This window comes from Bos taurus, chromosome 6 (assembly GCF_002263795.3).
Source record: "Bos taurus isolate L1 Dominette 01449 registration number 42190680 breed Hereford chromosome 6, ARS-UCD2.0, whole genome shotgun sequence".
NCBI lineage: Eukaryota > Metazoa > Chordata > Mammalia > Artiodactyla > Bovidae > Bos > Bos taurus.
In genome coordinates this window covers 85,181,974-85,204,507 of record NC_037333.1, presented here as the reverse complement: position 1 = coordinate 85,204,507, position 22,534 = coordinate 85,181,974, and the positions used below count along the sequence as shown (strand labels likewise).

General features: G+C 35.9%; 1 protein-coding gene across 5 annotated transcripts in view; it reads left to right on the top strand.

Annotated features, from left to right (window-relative positions):
* Positions 1-14,500, top strand: part of SULT1B1 (sulfotransferase family 1B member 1) — a 43,318-nt gene extending 28,818 nt beyond the window's left edge. For 4 of the 5 annotated variants that reach the window (XM_010806164.4, XM_005208039.4, XM_059887518.1 and 1 more), the window contains 4 exons: positions 4,352-4,478; positions 5,107-5,201; positions 9,222-9,402; positions 13,236-14,500. In XM_010806164.4, coding sequence (XP_010804466.1) covers positions 4,352-4,478; positions 5,107-5,201; positions 9,222-9,402; positions 13,236-13,348 — 516 coding nt within the window. In that variant the 3' untranslated portion in view covers positions 13,349-14,500. The remainder of the gene's footprint in view (positions 1-4,351; positions 4,479-5,106; positions 5,202-9,221; positions 9,403-13,235) is intronic. The other variant, NM_001075823.2, reaches the window with a different exon arrangement.
* The last annotated feature ends 8,034 nt before the right edge of the window (positions 14,501-22,534 follow it).

Here is a 22,534-nt window from a genome sequence, read left to right as displayed (position 1 = left end):
GGAACCCATCTCAACAAATAAAGGCCATATATGATAAGCCTATGGCAAACATTATTCTCAATGGTGAAAAACTGAAAGCATTCCCCCTAAGACCAGAAATAAGACAAGGGTGTTCGCCTTTGCCACTATTATTCAACATAGTTCTGGAAGTCCTAGCTACAGCAATCAGAGAAGAAAAAGAAATAAAAGGAATCCAGATCAGAAAAGAAGAAGTAAAGCTCTCACTCTTTGCAGATGACACAATACTGTACATAGACAACACTAAAGATAGTATCAGAAAATTACTAGAGCTAATCAGTGAATTTAGCAATGTTTCAGGATACAAAAATCACTTGCATTTCTATATACTAACAATGAAAAACCAGAAAGAAAAATTAAGGAATCAATCCCATTCACCATTGCAACAAAAAGAATTAAATATCTTGGAATAAACTAACCTAAGGAGACAAAAGAACTGTACACAGAAAATTATAAGACACTAATGAAAGAAATCAAAGATGACATAAACAGATGAAAGAATATTCCCTGTTCCTGGGTTGGAAGAATCAAGATTGTGAAAATGACTATAGTACCAAATGCAATCTACAATCCCTATCAAATTACCAATGAAAATTTTCACAGAACAAGAATAAAAAATTTCACAATTCATATGCAAACACAAAAGACCCTGAATAGCCAAAGCAGTCTTGAGAAAGAAAAATGGAGTTGGAGGAATCAACCTTTCTGACTTCAGATTATATTACAAAGATACATTCATCAAGACAGTATGGTACTGGCACAAAAACAGAAGTATAGACCAACGGAATAAGATCGAAAGCCCAGCAATAAAACCATGCACCTATGGGTACCTTATTTTTGACAAAGGAGGCAGGAACATACCATGGGGCAAAGACAGGATCTCCAATAAATCATGCTGGGAAAACTAGACAGCTACATGTAAAAGAATGAAATTAGAATACTTCCTAACACCATACACAAAGATAAACTCAAAATGGATTAAAGACCTAAATGTAAGACCAGAAACTGTAAAACTCTTAGAGGAAATCATAGGCAGAACACTCTATGATGTAAATCAAAGCAGATCCTCTATGACCCACCTCCTAGAGTAATGGAAATAAACATAAAAGTAAACAAATGGGACATGATTAAACTTAAAAGCTTTTGCACAGCAAAGGAAACTATAAACAAGGTGAAAGATAACCCTCAGAGCTGGAGAAAATAATAGCAAATGAAACAACTGACAAAGGATTAATTTCCAAAATATGTAAGCAGCTCATACATCTCAATACCAGAAAAACACACAACCCAATCAAAAAGTGGGAAACAGACCTAAACAGAAATTTCTCCAAAGAAGACATACAGATGGCTAACAAACACATGAGAAGATGCTCAACATCACTCATTATTAGAGACATACAAATCAAAACTATAATGAGATATCAATTCACACTGGTCAGAAAAGCCATCATCAAGAAGTCTACAAACAATAAATGCTGGAGAGAGTGTGGAGAAAAGGGAGCACTCTTGCACTGTTGGTGAGAATGTAAATTGATACAACCACTATGGAAGATGGTATGAAGATTCCTTAAAAAACTGGGAATAAAACCACCATATGACCCAGCAGTCCCACTTCTAGGCATATACCCTCAGCAAACCAAAACTGAAAGAGACCCATGTATCCCAGCACTATTTACAATAGTTAGAACATGGAAGCAACCTAGATGTCCATCGACAGATGAATGGATAAAGAAATTGTGGTACATATACATGATGGAATATTATTACTCAGCTATAAAAAGTCAGTTCTAATGAGTTGGATGAACCTAGAACCTATTATACAGAGTGAAGTAAGCCAGAAAGAGAAACATAAATAACATATTTTAACACATATATACTGAATCTAAAAAAATGGTACTGAAGAATTTATTTACAGGGCAACAATGGAGAAACAAACACAGAGAATAGACTTATGGACGTGGGGAGAGGGGAGAAGACAGTGAGATGTATGGAAGAGTAACATGGAAACTTACATTATCATATATAAAATAGATAGCCAATGGGAATTTGCTGTATGGCTCAGGAAACTCAAAAAGGGGCTATGTATCAACCTGGAGGGGTGGGATAGGCAGGGAGATGGAGGGAGGTTCAAAAGGGAGGGGATATATGTATATCTATGGCTGTACTAAAAAGATCTTCACCACCAAGATAATCACGATGGTGTGATCACTCACCTAGAGCCAGACATCTTGGAATGTGAGGTCAAGTAGGCCTTAGGAAGCATCACTACGAACAAAGCTGGTGGAGGTGATGAAATTCCACTTGAGCTATTTCAAATCCTGAAAGATGATGCTGTGAAAGTGTTGCACTCAATATACCAAAATTTGGAAAACTTAGCAGTGGCCACAGGACTGGAAAAGGTCAGTTTTCATCCCAATCCCAAAGAAAGGCAATGCCAAAGAATGCTCAAACTACCACACAATTGCACTCATCTCACACACTAGTAAAGAAATGCTCAAAATTCTCCAAGCCAGGCTTCAGCAATACATAAACCATGAACCTCCAGATGTTCAAGCTGGTTTTCGAAAAGGTAGAGGAACCAGAGATCAAAGTGCTAACATCTGCTGGATCATCAAAAAAGGAAGAGAGTTCCAGGAAAACATCTATTTCTGCTTTATTGACTATGCCAAAGCCTTTGACTGTGTTGATCATGATAAACTGTGGAAAATTCTGAAAGAGACGGGAATACCAGACCACCTGATCTGCCTCTTGAGAACCCTATATGCAGGTCAGAAAGCAACAGTTAGAACTGGACATGGAATAACAGACTGGTTCCAAATAGGAAAAGGAGTACGTCAATGCTGTATATTTAACTTCTATGCAGAGTACATCATGAGAAACACTGGGCTGGAAGAAGCACAAGCTGCAATCAAGATTGCCAGGAGAAATATCAATAACCTCAGATATGCAGATGACACCACCCTTATGGCAGAAAGTGAAGAGGAACTAAAGAGCCTCTTGAAGAAAGTGAAAGAGAAGAGTGAAAAAGTTGACTTCAAGCTCAGCATTCAAAAAACTAAGATCATGGCATCTGGTCCCATCACTTCATGGGAAATAGATGGGGAAACAGTCGAAACAGTGTCATGCTTTACTTTGGGGGGCTCCAAAATCACTGCAGATGGTGACTGCAGCCATGAAATTAAAAGATGCTTACTCCTTTGAAGGAAAGTTATGACCAACCTAGATAGCATATTGAAAAGCAGAGACATTACTTTGCCACAAAGGTCTGTCTAGTCAAGGCTATGGTTTTTCCAGTAGTCCTGTATGGATGTGAGAGTTGGACTGTGAAGAAAGCTGAGCGCCAAAGAATTGATGCTTTTGAACTGTGGTGTTGGAGAAGACTCTTGAGAGTCCCTTGGACTGCAAGGAGATCCAACCAGTCCATTCTAAAGGAGATCAATCCTGGGTGTTCTTTGGAAGGAATGATGCTAAAGCTCAAACTCCAGTACTTTGGCCACCTCATGTGAAGAGTTGACTCATTGGAAAAGACTGATGCTGGGAGAGATTGGGGGCAGAAGGAGAAGCGGACAACAGAGGATGAGATGGCTGGATGGCATCACCAACTCGATGGATGTGAGTTTGAGTGAACTCTAGGAACTGGTGACAGACAGGGAGGCCTGGGGTGCTGCAATTCATGGGATCGCAAAGAGTCAGACACAACTGAGCGACTGAACTGAACTGAACTGATGGCTGATTCTGGACAAGGAAATGGCAACCCAGTCCAGTATCCTTGCCTGGAAAATCTCATGGATAGATGAGCCTGGTGGGCTGCAGTCCATGGGGTTTCAAAGAGTTGGGTATGACTGAGCGACTAACACTTACCTATGGCTATCTCATGTTAAGGTTTGACAGAAAACAGCAAAATTCTGTAAAGAAATTATCCTTCAATAAAAAGTAAATTAAAAAAAAAGAAAAGTTGTTAAAAATACTCCCTTCTTATTCTTTAACAAATTTTATTTTCTACAGTGATTTTATTTTTAAAGAATTTTAGATTGATAGCAAAATTGAAAGGAAGTTAGAGATTTTTCACATATCTCTTGTGCCTGCACATCCAAAGACTTTTCATTATCAGTAACTTATGTCCTCTCTATTTTGTCACACTTGTTAGATATTTATCAATTTTGTTGGTTTTTTAAAAAAAGAACCAACTTTTTCATTTCTATTAATTTTCTTAATATTTCACTGTTTTTAATTTCATGGATTTCAGATCTGTTGTTTTACATGCCTACTGTATGTTACTTTTTTTCTTAAATAAAATATCATGCATTTGATTTTCTTCATCTTCCCCCTATAGATCATTTATCTGGCTCGAAATGCCAAGGATGTTGCTGTCTCATTTTACCACTTTGACTTAATGAATAATTTGCAGCCTCTTCCTGGAACCTGGGGAGAATATCTAGAGAAATTCTTGACTGGAAATGGTAGGATGGTCTTAGCTAAAAATTAATGTCACTAAAAATTATTTTTAATAATATTAACCATTACAAGTATGAATTTCCCTTTCAAAACACTTCTTTTTCCAAATCAGTAACAAGTACATTCAAAAATCATTTCAAATTAAATCAAATACATTTAATATTTGCTGACATTCAATATATAATCCTGCTATTAAACATCAGCTTAATGAAAATATTCTCAAATCTCTTTTCAGTTGATAAAAACCCATTCTCAGTTCCTACTCACAACAAAAATTTATTTGCCCAAATCATTAGTTAAATCTTTTATACATACATTTACAGTAGTTAGATACATAAGTGATATGAGTATTTCATAAAAGAATAGTTTTCTTCTGCATGTGGCCAAGTGTAACCTATTGGAGGACAATGTATTTCCATTTGAAATGTTTCTTTTGCAATTAATATATTTAAAAATCTGAAATTTGTGCATCCATAAGTAGCTGATTATATATACTTGTTTACATAGACTTTATAGTTTCAGGTCCTTGATTACTAAATTCGACAAAATATTTGTATAATTTGACTTATTTTTCACAAACAAATCTTCAATTTGATAAATGTTTATGGAAATAAGTTATTTCTCTGGTTTTAGTGGCCTATGGTTCCTGGTTTAATCATGTTAAAAGTTGGTGGAAGAAAAAGGAAGGACACCCGATACTTTTCTTATTCTATGAAGATATGAAAGAGGTAAAGTAGTAGAAATACATTATAGAAAATTCCTCAACTACATCCTGGAGCAAAAGGATTAATAGTTTTTTCAATTAATCTATGGAGTTCAAATGATATAATTGCTTTGCCTATTTTCCATGTCTGTTTACCCAGATCTTGCTAAGATCTTTAATGAATCTAATTGTGAAATCAGTGATGTTTTAATCCTCTTATCCTTTTCAATCATTGTGTTTCTCTTGAGCACCTTTCTTTTCAAATTTGTCTCCTTCGTTTAATGGGTTATCATTCTGTCATGGGTTTCCTGTGAATCTCTATCATTTGGTCCTCATTTTTTTTAAACTCTTTGTTACAGATTGATGATCATATCTATTCCCACTGTTGCCAAAACTATGTGCTAATTACCCACCAAAAACTCCATTTTAACTTCTAACCTGACTTCAGATCCTTGTTTTTCTTAACTGCTACTGCTAAGTCACTTCAGTCGTGTCCTACTCTGTGCGACCCCATAGATGGCAGCCCACCAGGCTCCCCCATCCCTGGGGTTCTCCAGGCAAGAACACTGGAGTGGGTTGCCATTTCCTTCTCCAATGCATGAAAGTGAAAGTGAAGTTGCTCAGTCGTGTCCAATCCTCAGCGACCCCATGGACTGCAGCCTTCCAGGCTCCTCCGTCCATGGGATTTTTCCAGGCAAGAGTACTGGAGTGGGTTGCCATTTAAATGACCCTCAAATTTAACATGTTGAAAATTAAACTCATCTTGCTTCTCTCTCTCTCCAAAAAGTAATCCTTTTCTTTTATTCTGTCTTTTGGTTAATGATGTTTGGTTGTTCATTCAGTATTGAAAGTTTGAAAGTAAATTGTCCTCACTGACTTTCATGTAGTGAATATGGTTTCATTTTCTCCTGAACATCCCATTGGTTCACATGCCCTACATATTATATCTTAAGTGTGCTCCTCTCTTTTACATTCTTCTTAACTGTTAGTTCAGGGATTCATAAAGATTTTTCTAGTCTCCCATATGAACTAGTATTAACCTAAATACTATTGCAAAGTTCCAGGCCTATCCTCAGGCTATTTTATTAGGTAATACACACACACACACACACACACACACACACACACACACACACGGAAACCAAGCTTATCTAGTTGTAAAAGCCTGAACATGCAAATAAGGATATCTTGTGGAATTTCAGATTCTTGATGGAAGGCATATCTACCTTTCTTGTAACAGCATCCACAGTACTTACAACACCTACCATATATATAGGTGCTCATGGCCACTTATTGTATGCATAAGTGATTGCTTGAATGAATGAATGAGTAGTGGTTGCAAACATTTGTGTGTGTGTGTGTATGTGTGTTAGTTGCTTAGTTGTGTCCGGCTCTCTGCAACCTTATAGCCTGTAGGCCACCAGGTCCCTCTGTCCATGGGATTCTCCAGGCGAGAACACTGGAGTAGGTTGCCATTTCCTTCTCCAAAAAGATCTATAGAAAGAAAGAAAGTGAAGTTGCTCAGTCGTGTCTGACACTTCGTGGACTGTAACCTACCATGGCTGTAACCTACCAGGCTCCTCCATCCATGGAATTTTCCAGGCAAGAGTACTGGACAGGGTTGCCATTTCCTTCTCCTTACAAACATTTGAGTGACATCAATAAAGAACCTGCCTGCAATACGGGAGACTCTGGTTCAGTCCTTGGATTGGGAAGATCTCCTGGAGAAGGGAATGGCAACCCATCCCAGTATTTTTGCCTAGAAAATTTCATGGACAGAGGAGACTGGTGGGCTACAGTCCATGGGGTCGCAAAGAGTTGGACAGGACTGAGTGAGAAACACTTTCACTTTTTTTTTAAATTTTTTTATCCTACTCAGCACAGAAACCTTACCTTATGTAAAATCTCTCTTGTTGCATGTATTTCTGAGAAACTCTCAGGGCATTTCTCATATCTTATCAATAAGAGTCCTTTTCTACTCTGCTCAGACTCCCACTCTCTATCACACTTACTTGTAGCTCATAGAGAATCTGTGATCTAAACATTACCATTGCCCCTTTATGACAATTTGCTGGCAACACAATACACAGCTGTAAAACTAGAGTGGTTTTATGAAACCACTTTTAAAAAGTGGTGCTCTCCCTTGGGTGCTTGACTAATCAGAATTAAGTTATAAGTTCTTCATAAGACAGAAAATTGTCTTTCTGTGCCAAGTATTTTATTTTTACTTTCTGGAGACCAAAGTGAAACTTATTCACTTTATGAAGAGAGCAAATTTAACTTCTGGATGTAGTTCTTTTTCTCCATAGGATAAACAAAGTAATACATTTCCTAGGCTGAGCTGGTATCCAAATTCTGAGTCAGACATCATGCTGCTCCCCACATTACACTCTTGTGTCAAATATTTCTCTCCTTATTCACTGAAGATGCCTTTTTCAGGTCAATTTATGCATATTAATTTACAGTCTGGCCTAGTCAGTTCTATAAGAATATCCTGATATTTTGAATCCCACTCAAACTTACTATACATTAAACTTTTTAGACAACATTTTTTCCTATCATGGTTATATTTTAGACAATGTTACAGAAATGGTTTTCATATAAAAACAATAATATGACAAAATTATAACTATAGATCAAGAATAAAATTCAGAGAGAAGTCTAGTAATTTACATCAGGTTTATGAATGTCTGCATCAATTCTCAAACTCTCAATCAATGAGGTGAAAAAGAAGTAGAAGCTAGCACTCTCTGCTTTAACTTCTACTTGTCTGTAAATTAGCATCATCATTGATACTTTGGCCGTGGCCAAATTATTCTTCAAACACTATAAATATGTAACAGAAATTGCTCTATATTTGTTTGCCTGTCCATATGTTTTTTCTGTGTTTTCACTACTGACTTTTCTCTTAGTCTTTTCTCCACTATCATCATTTCTGACATTTAAGTCATGCTAACCCCTGGCACCACATTAGTAGCCATCTCAGTGTTCTCTTGTCAAGGCCTGATACATAAAATATTGTCAGAACTTCCATTATAGGAAACTCTTTACCAAAACATAAACATGCAAAAACATTCAATACACACACACACACACACACACACACTCAACACACACAGAGTGAATAAGACACATTATTAAAGAGTTGTGTCCCTACTACATAACAGATACAATCCAAATCCTTCAGCAGGACATCCAGTGATGCTCTAAATTTTATCTCAATTCATCTTTACTGCCTCGTAGCCTCTCTCACTCCTGTGAACAACTCAACCCCAACTCCAACCACTTTTCTTTTTTTTCACTTGAACACAGTGAGTTGATGCTTCCAAGAGATATTTTCTTTACTGGAAATTTACTCTCCAACTGCTCAGGAGACTGCATCTTGGTAAACTCTGACACATCTTTCTAAATTAAGCTTAGATGTTAATCCCTTCAAAATCTTTCTAGACATATCTATATATATATTTGCTTAGCTTCCTAAAAGGTTCCAGATATTAAGTTAATGCCATTAGAATTTGAAAAAATTATTCATTTCTGAGATTTTTTTCTTCTTATTCTCAATGACTAATGAATAATTTGCTATCTTTGCAACTTCACTGGTTTGTTTTTAATAATGTACATCCAAGTAAGATTTCATCAGTGTTAATAAATTTTAAAAATATCTTCAGTTTTGCCTGAATTTATTACATTATTTTTATTAAATATTATTATTATAAACAAGAAACCAATTTGGAGGAGTAACAGAAAAATAAAGATAGAAGGAATAAAGATACTGGGTCCCTAAAACATTCAGTTTTCAAATTTAACTGCAAACTGAGCTGAAAATTTTTGCTACAATCTGTTTTACTAAATGCTATTAATAATTGTTAAAGTTTATTATTATTGTACTTTGAATGAAAAATAAGACAGAATAAACAAAATATTTCCACTCTACCTTTACTAAACATAAATTATTGATCTTTTTTCATTTTCATGATTTTTTTCATACTATTTTAATGATTTATTGTTTACCATTTTCTTGGGTGTATCTCTACCCTATTGATAGAATCCAAAGCAAGAGATCAAGAAGGTTGTTCGATTTCTAGAGAAAAACCTGGATGATGAGATCTTGGATAAGATAATCTATCACACATCATTTGAAATGATGAAGGACAACCCTCTAGTGAATTATACACATCTACCAAGTGAAGTGATGGACCACAGCAAGTCCTCATTTATGCGCAAAGGTAATTATTTTCTTCAGTTTATTTTTCCTTTCTGCTTTCTTATGAATTGCTCTGAAATGAGGGTGAGCTTTGTAATCTCTACCCAGTTATTTAGCCAGTTTGGGGCTCAATTTTTTCATCTGTAAAATAAGGACACTAAAAATACCTACCATAAAAGTCGCTGAGTTAGATTGGAAATTATTAAAGGGACTAATGCATGTAGACCTGTTATTGAACACCTTGAGTACCTAATAATCTTTCTCCCTTTCTTTACAACCCTGCAAAAAGGGGGTGGTTTTGTCACTTCTGATGTGAGTCATTCTGTATTTTTTTATTCCTAAAACTTAAATCTTTATTTAAATTGGCACAGGCCTCCTCCTTCCTCCCAGTAATAAATTAATGTCAGTCAGTGCAGTAGCATCTTCTCTATAGACTCATTATCATTAGAAAGCAGCAGTCATTTTGTTAAGAAGGATTCACAAAAAGAAAGGGAATGTGGGAAGTTTTTGTTCCCTAAAAATACTATCTGAATTATGTTAATGGTAAACATGGAATCTAAATTTAACTTAAGATAACAATAGAGAAATACGACATTCACTGTCAAAATACAGCTCTATTTCAATTGTCAAGTACTATAAATTGTGGGTTATCATATGTGTTTTGGGTCAAAAATGTGTTATTATCTTAAATGTGAGAATTTATCCACCTAGTCATGTCACCCTATCTTTTCAATATTCTTTACTGAACTGGAGAGAAAGATAAAATTTCAGTTGGTGTGCCTGAAAGTAAACATAACCTGGAAATATATTGTATGTATGAACATGTGGATTAAGACCCTCGATGCTAAGTCACTTCAGTCGTGTCCGACTCTGTGTGACCCCATAGATGGCAGCCCACCAGGCTCCCCAGTCCCTGGGATTCTCCAGGCAAGAACACTGGAGTGGGTTGCCATTTCCTTCTCCAATGCATGAAAGTGAAAAGTGAAAGTGAAGTCGCTCAGTCGTGCCCGACTCTATGAGACCCCATAGACGGCAGCCCACCAGGCTCCCTCGTCCCTGGGATTCTCCAGGCAAGAATACTGGAGTGGGTTGCCATTTCCTTCTCTGAAAGTATTATATGATTACAGAATTTTCTAACACATATTTCTCTGTACCTTAGTATACACCTAGTGTTTTCAAATTATGTTTTTTTTTAATTTTCAAAACACTACTTAAAAAGTAAGCTCTAGTATAAGAGGTCAAGGCTAATTTTTCGTTGTAAATGGTGCATTACAAGTTTGAACAAAGAAGACTGATACAACACAACACACAACAACACACACGTGGAAGAAACAGAGACCAAAAAAATAAAAAATAAAACCACCCAAACCCTTATTAATTAAATAAGGCAAATTTTCATTATACCAGATCATTGAATGTAACTTCCAAGAGAGCTTTCCCCCAGTCATGAAAATTTATGCTATTGGATGATATCTCATTAGGGTATAGAAATAACCTCAGTATCTGGATTCCACGGTTTCTACAACTTCAAAGGAAGAGAGTACACAAGAAAGACACTCTTTCCACCCCTCTGGGAGTAGTGAAGGACACAACTTTTGTGGTCAGTTTGCTCTGGGATTTATCCAGGTTGTGCCATTCCCTGAACCTTTGACACTGCATACACTAATAAATCTGCCAAAGTTCTGGTTCCATCACTGATAAAATGGAGAAAAGAATAACATCTGAAGCACAAGCTTTGGGGGAGGACTTTCATAGAAGATATGTAAGCTTACACTGTATTTTTTTCTGACCAAAAATTATATACACAAAAGTAGCAAGTCCTATTATCTTGCAGTTTAGTATGTTCTTATCTAATATAACATCTATTTGTTTATTTATTCATGCGTTCAATAATACTTAAAAGATACCTTTTATTTGTTAGTTAATATTTAAGAAAAGGTCTTCATGAATAACTATATGCAGATCATATTTTCTAGAATGTAAATAACACATATATGCTCAAGAAGCTCATATTGTAACACAAGAGAATGGATATTGGAAAATTCTGAAAAGTGAAGTATGAACAAAGGGCTAAGAACAGTTTTGAAGGATTCCACCCTGGATAATCAAGGTCATAGTTTAGTCACACAATATTAATGACGATAGGGAGATGATAAAGTCCAATGTTAATGCTTATGTCCCAAACTGCAACAAAACAGAAAATCCTGGGATTTGGCCAGAATTTATTTTATCAAAAAATTTTTATACTTCCTCACTCTTGTGAAGCAAACGTTTTTGTGTATAGAATATTTATACTCAAAATAGAATTTATTATTAGAATGCTTTATATATCTCTTTATTGTTTAAATCTACACTTCCTCTTTTCAATGACATCTTTAGAGGTGTACTATCCCAACTATGAACTATCCTCACATACATTCCAAAGAACTATCAACTTCTGGTGAAAATAGAATAAAGTATAATAACCAGGGAAACAATTTTGTCTATGGGGACATCTCTTGTTAAAATGATTTAAAATCTTCATGAAACCATCATGGTTTAATAAGACTTGCAGTTCAATATGATGTATTTATTTATTTTTAAATTTTACTTATTTTTGGTTGCTCTGAGTCCTCATTGCTGCACATGGGCTTTCTCCAGTTTTGGCAACTGGGGGCTACTCTCTGGTTGCACAGAACAGGCTTCTCTTTGTGGTGGCTTCTTGTTGCAGACGAGAGGCTCTAGGGCATGTAGGCTCAGCAGTGGTGGCATCCAAGCTCAGTAGCTGCAGCTCACGGGCTCTAGAGCATGAGCTCAGTAGTTGTGGTGCGTGGGCTTAGTTGCCCCATGGCGTGTGGGATCTTCCTGGGTCAGGGACAGAACCCATGGCCCCTTGATTGGCAGGCAGATTCTTAACCACTGGACCACCAGGGAAGTTCAATTTAATGTTAAATAAATTGCACAATTAATGTTTTCCTCCAAACACACCAGCAGTACATTAAACATTTATTTTCAAATAAATATTTTTAAGCATCCAAGAATAAAAGATTAAATGTAAATTTATATCCCAACAGTTTCACTTCTATAAAAATTGTTCAGTGATTTTATATGTTTGATTTTAATGCTATTCTTTTCTAAAATTAAAATAAGATGTATCTAGTGAGTTCAGGGAACACAAGAATCATCCAAATATCCTAACATCCTCATTTATTATTTCTCGGAAATGATATTTATCAACTTTCTGTTTCACAGTGTGACTATACTCATGACCAGTTCTTTGTACAGTTTCCAAAAGCAACTCATGAAAGACTGTAAAATATTCCCTGATCATCGATTCAGTGACCAGTGGTAACCCCATGATCTGGGACAATTAGAAACACTAAAATAATTTCTTTCAGGAAATTATTGTACAGCTGCAAATTTAGACAACAAAACTAACCCTTTGTATAATGTTTCTTTAAAACCAGGGTCTATTTAATTATGAACATGTCAAAGAGTTAGTTGTTCAATTGTGTCCAACTCTTTGTGACCCCATGGACTGTAATCCACCTCTGTCCATGGAATTCTCCAGGCAAGAATACTGGAATGGGTAGCCATTCCCTTCTCCAGGGGGTCTTCCTGACCCAGGAATCAAGCCTGGGTCTCCTGCATTGCAAGCAGATTCTTTACCATCTGAGTCACCAGAGAAGCCTGCTGTTTATTTATATACAGATGGCAGTAATTACCAATAAAAAAAGAGATGAATTTTAAAGTATCCAAATACAAAGAAAGGCTTCCTTTAAACTCTTTCAGTCTTTTCTTTTGGTATATGATGGCTTTTCCTTCATAAAGAAAATATTTTATTCTTTCATATGTTTTCTTATTTGTAATTTTTAGGGATTGCAGGTGACTGGAAGAATTATTTCACAGTGGCCCAAAATGAGAAATTTGATGCCATTTATAAGAAGGAAATGTCTGAGACTGAACTTCAGTTCCGTACAGAGATTTGAGGAACCTAAACTGAAAATCTGAAGAAAGAAGTCTGATCTGCAGTTTGGTGAAATAAGGACAGTTAGGATTTAATTTAGGCAATTGAATGGTTTTAAAAAGGAAAAAAAAAATGTGCTTCTAAGCTTTGATTTTTCAATGTGGTTAATCACTCACTCTGAGAGTCCCTAAAACTAGGACAAACTGTCACCTTTTAATAGACTATTCCTGCATTTTCCTTGTGGTTTAAAATTAAGTTCTACTTCCTACTAACATGACTCAAGAAATGCTGCTTTAACACTGATACTGTGTTTCCTACCTCTGCTCCAATTTCCCTTTCCTTAAAATTTGACCCAGAACACTTTGTGCCATTACTGTCTGTCTTCAGGATTTCAAGTTGTTCCCTGAGTCATAGCTCATCCGGCCTTGCCTCTCTTGGAATTATACGGTTCATGCCTCAGATAGTATGGTTCAGGTTTTGGAAATGTTGTTTCTACCCTAATTTCTGTTTATCCAAATTCCTAAATTCTGAGTATGTAATTTTCAAGTCTCCAAAGATGAAAGATCACCATTAACCTCCCTATGGCTATTCCCTGGGAATAGGAGCTCTGCTCTGAGCACCTAAGCTGAGGGCAGGAACTTACTTCCTATGGTGAGTCCTTGCAGAATTCAACAGCTTCCTGTGATTCCTGAGAATTTCCTATTGCCATGATATGGTTACGTTTGGGAGCATCTTAGATTCTTCATCTTGTATCTGAATAGATGTGGATCCCTTAATAATAGTTTCAATATTTCATATACAATCTGGTGCCTACAAGAGATTCTCTAGGCTGAATCTCTGCTACACCTTTCCAATCCAATGTCTTTTCTACTCATTTTTCTACTCTTAGGTCTATCTGTTGGTCTCTTTGATGGATTTTCCCTTGGAATATAAATCTTCTAGCAAATATGTATAAGTTTTAAGGTAAACTTTTATAAGAGATGTCTCATTACAAGAGATCTCTTATATCTAAGAGATATATTAGCATTCTTTTATTTTTAATTGAACATAGTTGATTTACAATATTATGTTAGTTTCGGATGTATAGCATTGTGAGTCAATTTTTTAATAGACTGTACCCTGTTTAAAGCTATTACAAAATAAAGACTATGTCTCTCTGCGCTGTACAATACAACCTTGTTGTCTATTTATTTTACACATCGTAGTTTGTATAGCTTAAACACATACCACTATTTTGTCTGTCCGTACCTCCCTCTCCTGGTAACCACTAGTTTGTTCTGTATATCTCTGAATCTGTTTCTGTTATGTTATAGTCATTTGTTCTACTTTATAGATTCCACTCAGGAAGGTTAACATAGAGTATGTGTCTTTCTCTAACTCATTTCACTAAGCATAATGCTCTCTAAGTGTATTTACATTATTGCAAATGTCAGAATTTCATTCTTTCTATGACTCAGTACTATTCCATGTGCATATTTATCCATTCATCATCTTATTTACACATTCATCAGTGGAAGGACACAGGTTGTATCCACATCTCATGTATTATAAATGCTGCTACGACCATTGGGGTGCATATATCTTTCAAATTAGCGTTTTCGTTTTCTTTGGATTTATACCCAACAGTGGGATTGCTGGATCACATGGGCCTTCTATCTTTAGTTTTTTAAGGAACCTCTATACTGTTTTCCGTAGAGTCTGTGCCAGATTATTTTCCGACCAACAATGTGTACTAAGGTTCCCTTTTCTCCTCATACTCATCAAAACTCATTATTTCTAGTCTTTTAAATGATAGCCTTCTGACAAGTGTGAGATAATATCTTCTTGTGTTTTTTGTTTCTCTCTGATGATTAGCAATGTTGAACTTTAAAAAACAAACTTTTTATTATTTATTTATTCATTATTTTTTTAAATTTTGGCTGCTCTGGGTTTTAAATCTTGATTGCTGTGCTTGGCTGTGCTTTTTGTGACAGCATACAGACAGCATGCAGACTAGAAAGTCTGTTTGTGCATGTTGTGGTACATGGGCTTTGTTTCCTCCCAGCACGTGGGGTATTAGTTCTCTGACCAAGGATCAAACCTGAGTAACTTGTACTAGAAAGCAGATTCTTTGCCCCTGGATTACCAAGGACATACCTGTTGAGATTTTTTTTTTTCCTTTTGGAAATAAATATATCTTTTTTGGAAAAATGTCTATTCAGGTCTTCTGCCATTTTTGATTCAGTTTTTTTTTTTTTTATATTGAATTGTATCTGTGTGTATATTTTGGATATTAATCACTTATTGGTCATATAATTTGGAAATGTTTTCTCCCACCCTCCTAGTAGGTTGTCTTTTCATTTTATCTATGCTTTCCTTTGCTGTACAAAATTTTTTTAAGTTTAATTAGGTCCCATTTACTTTTTTTTTTTTTTTTTTTCTTTTGCCTTAGGAGACAGAACCAAACATATCAGTATATATATAAAACTTCTATGGGTTCTGTCAAACAGGGTTCTGCCTGTATTTTCTTCTAGGAGTTTTATGGTTTCAGATCTTACATTTAAGTCTTTAATCCATTTTAATTTTATTTTTGTATAAGGTGTTGCAAAATGTTCTATTTTTTCTCTTTTACATATAATTGTCCAGTTTCCCCAGAATATGTTATTGAAGACACTACTTTTTCTCTTGTATATTCTTGCTTCCTTTGACACATATTAATTGACCATAAGTGCCTGGATTTATTCATGAGCTCTTTATTCTGTTTCATTGGACCATGTGCCTGATTCCGTGTGAGTACCATGCTGTTTAAATTACGTAACTTTGTGAAGTTAAGTGTTAGTCACTCAGTCATGTCAGACTCTTCGCTACCCCATGGACTGCAGCCCACCAGGCTCCTCTGTCCACGGAATTTTTCAGGCAAGGATACTGGAGTGGGTTGCTAGTTCCTTCTCCAGGCGATCTTCCTGACCCAGGGATTGAACTGGAGTCTACGGGAAGATCCCCTGGAGAAAGAATAGGCTACTCACTCCAGTACACTTGGGCTTTCCTTGTGGCTCAACTGGTAAAGAATCTGCCTGCAATGCAGGAGATCTGGGTTCCATCCCTGGGTTGGGAAGATCCCCTGGAGGAGGGAAAGGCTACCCATTCCAGTATTCTGGCCTGGAGAATTCCATGGACTAGTCCATGGGGTCACGAAGAGTGGGACACAACTGAGCGACTTTCACTGTAACTTTGTAGGGTAGCCTGAAATCAGGGAGCATGATATTTTCAGTTTGTTCTTTTTTTCTCTCAAGGTTACTTTGGCAATTCACAGTTTTTTGTGGGTCCATACATATTTTAGGATTATTTCTTCTATTTCTATGAAAAATGTTTTGAGTATTTTGTTAGGGATTGCATTAAAACTCTAGATTGCTTTCGGTAGTATGGACTTTGTAATATTAATTCTTCCAATCCAAGAACACAAGCTATATCTCTCTTCTTTTTTTCCGAATATAACAACTGTGCTTTTTTTAAACTTTTCATTTAAAACACTTTTCGATTTACAGAATTTCTGCTAAAATAGTACAGACAGCCTCACACCTGGACACCTCACATTGTTTCCTCTATAATTAATATCTTACATTAATATGACATACTTATCACAATAAATGAACACATATTGATATTATTAACTAAAATCCAAATATTGCTTAGATTTACTTGATTATTCTCTAATATTAGTTTTCTTTATCAGGCTACTATTCAGGGCATCACATTGCATTTAATTGTTGTGTCTTCTTAGATTCCTCTTAGATATGAAAAGCTTCTTAGAGTTTCTCTGTATTTGATGACCTTAATAGTTTTGAGAAATACTGATTAGCTATTTTGTAGAATGTTCCTCTATTGGGATTTATATAATATTTTCCCCATGATTATACTGAGATAATATTTTTGGGGAAAAGACCATAGATTTATTAATGTTACCATTCATACCACATCACATCAAGAATGTATAGTAACTATACAACTTATCAATGTTGGTCACCTGACTGAAGTAATGTTTATCAGTACTTTCCACTGCAAAGTTACTCTTTTTTTTTTTTTTCCTCCCTTTCTATATTGTACACTTTGGAATAAATCACAGTCTGTAGCTCACACTTAATAAGCAGGAAGTAACACTTTATCTACTAAAAAGTGAAGTATCTACAGAAATTAAAGTCAATCTATGTGAAGGGTTTTTAAATTCTCAACCACTTATTTACTTAATGATTTATTCAAATCATTATGAGCTCCTATTATACTTTAGGTTATGTTGCTAATACTATATTTCCTTGCTCAAATTGTTCCAGTTTGTCTGTTGGGAGCTCTTTTAGTTGGCTTCTGAATACTTTTGATATATTCCCATTATTGCAGAGTTGTTTTTATTTACTTACTTATTTTGAGCATTTTTATTACTGTCTGGCACTGAGAAATGCTCCAGGCTCATCTTGTATATTCTGTGTCTTAGTTGTAGAATCAGCCATTTCTCTAAGAAATTCTAGTTCCCTTTTTTGGAGAATTAATAAAAATCAAGATTTTGGTTCTAGATGTGTTTATCATTTCTCTGTTGTCATTGATCCTAAGCCCTCTCAGCTAACAGAACAAAGAGTTTGATGTGTGTATACTGTGTATGTGCATATATTTATAAAAATTTCTATAGGTGGCTATCTGTACCATTATTAAGTAAAACAGAGTTCACACTGATGTCTCCAACAGTAATCCTTTAGTAATCTTTTAGGGATCATAAATTATATTTTATTCCAATTTTTATTGATCATTTATTTTAAAAAATTTATATTGAAGTATAGTTGATTATGGAGAAGGAAATGGCAACCCACTCCAGTATTCTTGCCTGGGAAATCTCATTAACAGAGCAATCTAGCAGGCTACAGTCCATGGGAGTCACAAAAGAGTTGGACATGACTGAGTGACTAAACAGCAGCAATAACATAGTTGATTCACAAAGTTGTATTAGTTTCAGGTGTGCAGCAAATTGAATCAGTTATACATATATATGTTTCCTTTTAAAAATTCTTATTCCATTTAGGTTATTATAGAAAACTGAGTAGAATTCCTTATACTATACAGTAGATCCTTGTTCGTTATCTATTTTAAGTTTAGCAGCGTGTACACTTATTAAGTGTCAGACAATCTTGCAGAAGTATTAATGTACTCATTTTGAGGTGAAGAAACTGAAACTTTGCACTAAAATTCAAAGCTATGTTTGCTTGACTCTTAAATGTCATTCTTAATCACTATATGATACTACATAAAATTTAAAAATAATCTTCAGATATTACATACTTCACTATCTCTCAAAATATTCTCATAAATATAATTAGATAATGATGCCCAAGCTGACAATATAAAGGCTCCACGCTTCACCCAGTCTCAGAATCCAGCTGTTGAAGGGACACTGACTGCAAACCTATAAGGTTAGATTTGTGAATGTCTTTCCTTTATAAGCCATGTCATAATTGGTACTTGCTTGTTGTTTAAATAAAGATGAAATAGCTTTTTTCAAGCTCATCTAGCTTAACATACATTTCAAATAATAAAATTAAAAGCAATGTCATGGGTAAAATGCATACAGTCTAAATGAATGACTAATTGTTTTTGTAATGCTGCCTATTCATAAGGCAAGGTCTGACTGTGCTCTGTTCTGTTCTTTCCTATTCAGGAAGGAAGAGAACAAGCTGTCGTAAATCTTATGGAGAAACTTCCCGTGCAACTTGAATGAACATGAGAGGAAAAGGACCGAGCAGAAAGAACAAAATATTTCCTCACAGCTTGTATCTTCTGTATCTCCTCCCTTCCGCTGCTGCTAGGGGTACAAGTACCAAAATTCCTGAACTTATTCGAATTATTTGTAAAGAAAGGAAAGTTCTCAGGGTTCTCACTGGAGATTTTGATAAGATAGACTGGACAAGGCCCCAGATTATGCAGTCTTCATAAATATCAAAGGAGATTTAATGGTTGTATTATCTATTATATTTTCATATGATAAAGATTAGTTAGCTTTCTTTTTCAAGTAAGATAAATTAGATAGCTAGGTAGAGAGATAATGACATTCCTTTTGTACTGATTAAATTCATACTTGAAAATGTTAAAAAAAAAACAAACTTAAACTCAGTGGTATAATATAATTTGAAAAGAAGAAGGAAGTTAATTGAATTATACAACTCAGCACTGGGCCTTTAGCCGAATGTCCACTGTGTCTCAAAACAACAGAAATGGGTAACTTTTCAAGTACAGTTTGCTCAATGTGTGAACTATTCACTAACTTAAACAACTGAGGCAGATTCAGTTTCACTGAGAACATTTTTGCTTATTTCCTGGATAATTATTCCTTCCATTATGTAAGATCTAAATTTCTAAAAGATTAGTATGTGTGAAAACTGTACTCTCATTGTTTGGCCTGAATTGTTCTTATTGGCATGCTTGGGGTTCTTAGGCTTAAAGAACATTGGGCCTCATTAGGAAGTAAACCAGAAAAAATAAAAAATAATATAGCAACTAGATAAAAAATAAAAGCTTTTCATAGCAGCTTCTTGGTCAAGGCATAGTATTTGAGTGGTCAAAAAAATCTATCCTGATATCTGAATTTTCCACCATCATTGCAGTTTAACTTTTCTGTACAACAGACACACAGATACATTAAGTATTGAGATAAGTCTTCAAAGTGAACATATCTGGGTAACCATATTCATATTCCAAGACACAGAATAATATCAGTGCAAAAGCTCTCCTCTCCCATGCACTCTCTTCCATCAGTATTTCCCACAGTGAAAACCACAATTCTGATTTATAAAATTAAAGATTTGATTTCTGTTTTTTGATATTTCGATTAATGGAATGATGCAGACAGAGTCTTTAACTTTCTTTTTTACTCAACCTTATAATTGGGAGATTTACCCATGTTGCATCAGTTCATGTTTTTATCTCTATATAGTGTTCCCTTTCACTTTTCACTTTCATGCATTGGAGAAGGAAATGGCAACCCACTCCAGTGTTCCTGACTAGAGAATCCCAGGGATGGGGGAGCGTGGTGGGCTGCCGTCTATGGGGTCACACAGAGTCGGACACAACTGAAGTGATTTAGCAGCAGCAGCGGCAGCAGTGGAAATATACAAACATTTATTTGGTGTTGATGGGCATTTGAAGAGTTTCGTGTTTGGCTTTTAACAAATATTTCTGCTATGAACACTCTTGGTCATATTTTTGGTATGTATAAATAAACATTTCCAATGCATTTTCCTTGAGTTCAACCTAAGGATGAAATTGCTAGAAAATGTAATATCCACAGGTTTAAGCCATACCACCAAAAATTTTTTTAAATTAGTTGTGCTGATTAATAACTACAATAGCAGTGCATGAGAGATTTTGTTCCATATTCTTCATATCTGCCAAGTCGCTTCAGTGGTGTCGGACTCTGTGTGACCCCATAGATGGCAGCCCACCAGACTCCCCCATCCCTGGGATTCTCCAGGCAAGAACACTGGAGTGGGTTGCCATTTCCTTCTCCAAGGCATGAAAGTGAAATTTGAAAGTGAAGTCACTCAGTCATGTCCGACTCTTAGAGACCCCATGGACTGCAGCCCACCAGGCTCCTCCATCCATGGAATTTTCCAGGCAAGAGTACTGGAGTGGGATGCCATTTAGTATTTAATGTAATGCCATCACAGTCATCTTGGTAAGTGTATATTATGCTGTAATTCTAATATATTTTCCCTGTAGACTAGTGAAGTTCAATAACTTTTCATGAAAATTTATTATTTTAATATTCTTTTTGTGTCGTGTCTTTTCAAATTTTTGCTTATTTTTCAATGTCCTGTCTTTTTTTTATTGATTTGAAAGATATTTGTATATTTCTGTGTGTGTGTACATATGTATATCTATCTATCTATATATATACACATGTATGTATGTTTTATATTTATAGTATTGGTTTTATTTCTCAAGATAACCCTGAAGGTTCATATGATATCTCAATATGTGAATCATTATAAACTAACTGGCACTTTCAGTTCAGTTCAGTCACTCAGTCGTGTCCTACTCTTTGCGACTCCATGAATAGCAGCACGCCAGGCCTCCCTGTCCATCACCAACTCCCAGACTTCACTCAGATTCATGTCCATTGAGTCAGTGATGCCATCCAGCCATCTCATCCTCTGTCGTCACCTTCTCCTCCTGCCCCCAATCCCTCCAAGCATCAGAGTCTTTTCCAATGAGTCAACTCTTCTCATGAGGTGGCCAAAGTACTGGAGTTTCAACTTTAGCATCATTCCTTCCAAAGAAATCCCAGGGCTCATCTCCTTCAGAATGGACTAGTTGGATCTCCTTGCAGTCCAAGGGACTCTCAAGAGTCTTCTCCAACACCACAGTTTAAAAGCATCACTTCTTCAGCCCTCAGCCTTCTTCACAGTCCAACTCTCACATCCATACATGACCACAGGAAAAACCATAGCCTTGACTAGACGGACCTTTGTTGGCAAAGTAATGTCTCTGCTTTTGAATATGCTCTCTAGGTTGGTCATAACTTTCCTTCCAAGGAGTAAGCATCTTTTAATTTCATGGCTGCAGTCACCATCTGTAGTGATTTTGGAGCCCAGAAAAATAAAGTCTGACACTGTTTCCACTGTTTCCCCATCTATTTGCCATGAAGTGATGGGACCAGATACCATGATCTTCGTTTTCTGCATGTTGAGCTTTAAGCCAACTTTTTCACTCTCCTCTTTCACTTTCATCAAGAGGCTTTTGAGTTCCTCTTCATTTTCTGCCATAAGGGTGGTATCATCTGCATATCTGAGGTTATTGATATTTCTCCCTGCAATCTTGATTCCAGCTTGTGTTTCTTCCAGTCCAGCGTTTCTCATGATGTACTCTGCATATAAGTTAAATAAGCAGGGTGACAATATACAGCTTTGACGTACTCCTTTTCCTATTTGGAACCAGTCTGTTGTTCCATGTCCAGTTCTAACTGTTGCTTCCTGACCTGCATACAGATTTCTCAAGAGGCAGGCCAGGTGGTCTGGTATTCCCAACTGGCACTTTAGAAAATTTAAAACTATGAATATTTTTTTCTTTCCTCAAATGCCATCAAGTTCATGCTATAATCTTGATCTTGCTGTTTTGGATCTGTCAGGAATCCTCTGTTCCTTATTAATTCCTGAATATTCAGGAATTGAGAGGCAAGCCTCTCCCGGGGCTG